Here is a 3,209-nt window from a genome sequence, read left to right on the forward strand (position 1 = left end):
AGGATTCCTGCATATACCCTGTTAGATGACACACACAAAAACTATTTAAATGTACAAGATTGAAAAAGAACCAACACTAAAATCAAAGGTCCTCAATTTTTACGTGTCACTGTACATTATGTAATTATTAGCACTGTTATTGAAGTAGGTTAATATTTATACAGTTATACTGTATTTACAAGTTAATAGGACCTTTTTTCTCATTACTTTAGTTTTTTTTTTTAGGGGTGGCAGTGTAAGATCTGCAAGTCTTTGTCTGCTACAAAAGGGAACCTACTAAAGCATTACAGACTACAGCACGCAACATTTGGTCGTGGGCAATCTCAGCCATGTCTCTATGGTAGTTGCCCTTGCACATTTAAAATGCAGAGTGCACTTCGCACACATTTGTCCAGGTACCATGCAGCTAAGGAAAGTCTACAGCCAAATATCATCTTCACTTTTAAGTGTTTAGTTTGTGATGCTAGTTGTTCTACTGAGAAGGATCTCTTTCAGCATATTGGAAATCATCTGAAAGGCCATGAAACTGTCTTTTGTGTATTTGAAGGGTGCAATTTCCGGACAAATATTTACAATACATTTCTGAAACACAAAAGCAGAAGACACCAACCTTATTCTTTGAGTGATTTTAAGCAAGCTGTGTATGAGAGACACTATAATCAGACAGTCGACCTCTCTGATATACCAGAGGCCAGTGCTGATGAGGGAACAAGTTTAGATTGTGATCCCGAATGTGCATCATACCTAGTTCTGAAAAGAATTTGCTTGCTTCTGCTGAAGCTAGAGACCATCTGTAATGCATCTGTGAGGTGCATTGATGCTTTGGTTGAAGACCTTCACTTCATTTCATCTTCAGCATCTGTAACTGTTGTTAGAAATACACTTGATTCAACATTGAGATTAAATAAATGCACTGTAGACCAGGCCATCATAACTGACTTGTCAGAACAACTGTGCAACTTCCATCCCATTAGTACAGCACTAGGAGCAGGTGGTCCTCTTAGTTCAGCTTTTAAGAGAAGAAGGTATTTTAAGGAGCATTTCCAGTGTGTTGACCCTGTTGAATATATTCTTGATTTTCAAAAGAACAAGACCTTTTATTCTCAAAACTTTGCAGGAAATCGTAAAGAATAAAGACGTTGCAGAGGGAATCTTATCCAGGTGTTCAAACAGCACTGGATATATTAAGTCAATTTTTGATGGGAAATTTTACAAGCAAAATTATTTTTATGCTGGAGAGGAAACACGACTCTCAATAATCCTTTATGTAGATGATTTTGAGGTGTGTAACCCACTAGGGACTTCAAGGAAAAAACACAAAATTACAGCCATTTGTTGGGTTTTGGCAAATTTGGGATCTGAGTTGCAATCTGAATTAACATCAATAAACCTAGCTTTACTTTGCAAAGCTGTTGATGTCAAACAGTTTGAATACAAAGTAGTTTTGGAACCACTATTGAAAGATCTTTGCACTCTAGAACAGGAAGGGGTTTTCATTCCCAGTGCTGGAAAAAGTATTAAAGGAACAGTACACTGTGTTGCAGTTGATAATCTTGGTGCACATTCGATCAGTGGACTAGTTGAAAGTTTCACAGGGCCATACACATGTAGGTTTTATCTTGGACATTCTTCCAAGTACCAGACACATCCTCCTTTGTACGAGGTGGAAAAGCTCCACCTCGCACAAAGGAGGACCATAGTTTGCATGTACAAACTGTTAAAGAAAATCCCAGTTTAACATATTTCTTTGGTGTAAAGCGGTCATGTCCACTGACTGACAAATTGACTCACTTTCACTTTGTTTCTGGGTACCCACCAGATGTACTTCATGATATCTTTGAAGGGATTGTTCCAAGAGAACTGGCATTGTGTATTCAGGTTTTCACTAAGAATACGTACTTTAATTTAACTCAACTTAATGAGTTAATTACATGTTTCCCTTATAAGGGATCAGACAAAACCAATAGCCCTCAGGAAATCCCTCAAACATACACAAGTTGTAAATCTATAGGGGGAAACGCTCATGAAAACTGGGCCCTAATACGGTTGTTGCCACTCATTATTGGTTCACTGATACCTGAGGGTGATTCTGCTTGGCAGGTTCTTCTGACATAGTTGAATTGGTGGTTGCCCCTGTTCATACACTTGAGACAATTGCATACCTGGACTTTAAAATATCTGAACATCGTGACAGATTTTTGGCAGTTTTTCCAGAAGAGAGACCAAGCACCATTTTTTGGAACACTACCCTACATTGATCGAAGAATATGGGCCTCTGGTTGGTGTATGGACAATGCGCTTTGAAGCGAAACACAGCTTTTTTAAGCAAGTTGTGAGGCACACTAACAATTTCAGGAATGTCTTGTTGACCCTTTCGACACAACACCAGATGATGATGGCATACCACCTGCAAACAGATGGTGGAAAGCAGGCACTATGTGTTGCTAAAATATCTGAGGTGCCTTTAAATGTGCTGCATCCAGACATACAGGAAACCTTAAGAGATACATCATCACTTATGTCTACTGTGCTGTTAGCCAAGACTGTCACCTGTTATGGAACAAGGTACAATGTTGGGATGATCCTTTCCTATGGCTCTACAGGTGGACTTCCTGATTTTGCTGAGATTATTCAGATTGCTATTTTGGACAACTGTGTACACTTCATTGTAAAGTTACTTGCTGCCTGGTATGAAGAGCATCTAAGATCTTTTCAGTTGGAGGACACTGGTAAAATGGCACTTTGGGAGCAGCAGAAACTTGGTGATGTCTACCCCTTGGCTGCATACAGTGTGGGAGGAAAACCCTTCGTTACACTCAAACGTCACATCTGTTGTTCGTCTTAGGTAAATGACATTATATTGAACTTTACATCTGTACATGCATCATGTTATCCGTATTCTGCTCCATGTAACTGGGATTTTAATTTCTTTTGAGCAATTTCATGACAGTTCTAATTATGGCCTACATATATATATATATATATATATATATATATTGTTAGGATTCCGTAATTCAAGTGTTCCACTAATAATTATTAACTTGAATTAAAAAGTTAAATGATTTGGGAATATTAAATAAAGAATTTTATTTCCATATATGAATGGTTAATAATTTGATGTCAAAATGGAATTGGTCTGAAAGTGGTCTCTCAAAACGGGAAAGACAGCCCAGTTTATGAGGTAAAGCCTGAAAGTGGTGCAGGGACAG

The 3,209-nt window shown here is 38.2% G+C and overlaps 1 protein-coding gene across 1 annotated transcript in view; it reads left to right on the forward strand.

Moving 5' to 3' along the window:
- Positions 1–3,209, forward strand: part of LOC118324290 (myosin-7-like) — a 165,683-nt gene that overhangs the window by 146,060 nt on the left and 16,414 nt on the right. The window contains 1 exon segment of the mRNA XM_035656553.1: positions 1,844–1,876. Within this exon segment, the coding sequence (XP_035512446.1) occupies positions 1,844–1,876 (33 nt within the window).

Source organism: Morone saxatilis, unplaced genomic scaffold (assembly GCF_004916995.1).
Source record: "Morone saxatilis isolate NCDOM2014 unplaced genomic scaffold, NCSU_SB_2.0 Contig0, whole genome shotgun sequence".
NCBI classification, from domain to species: Eukaryota; Metazoa; Chordata; class Actinopteri; family Moronidae; genus Morone; species Morone saxatilis.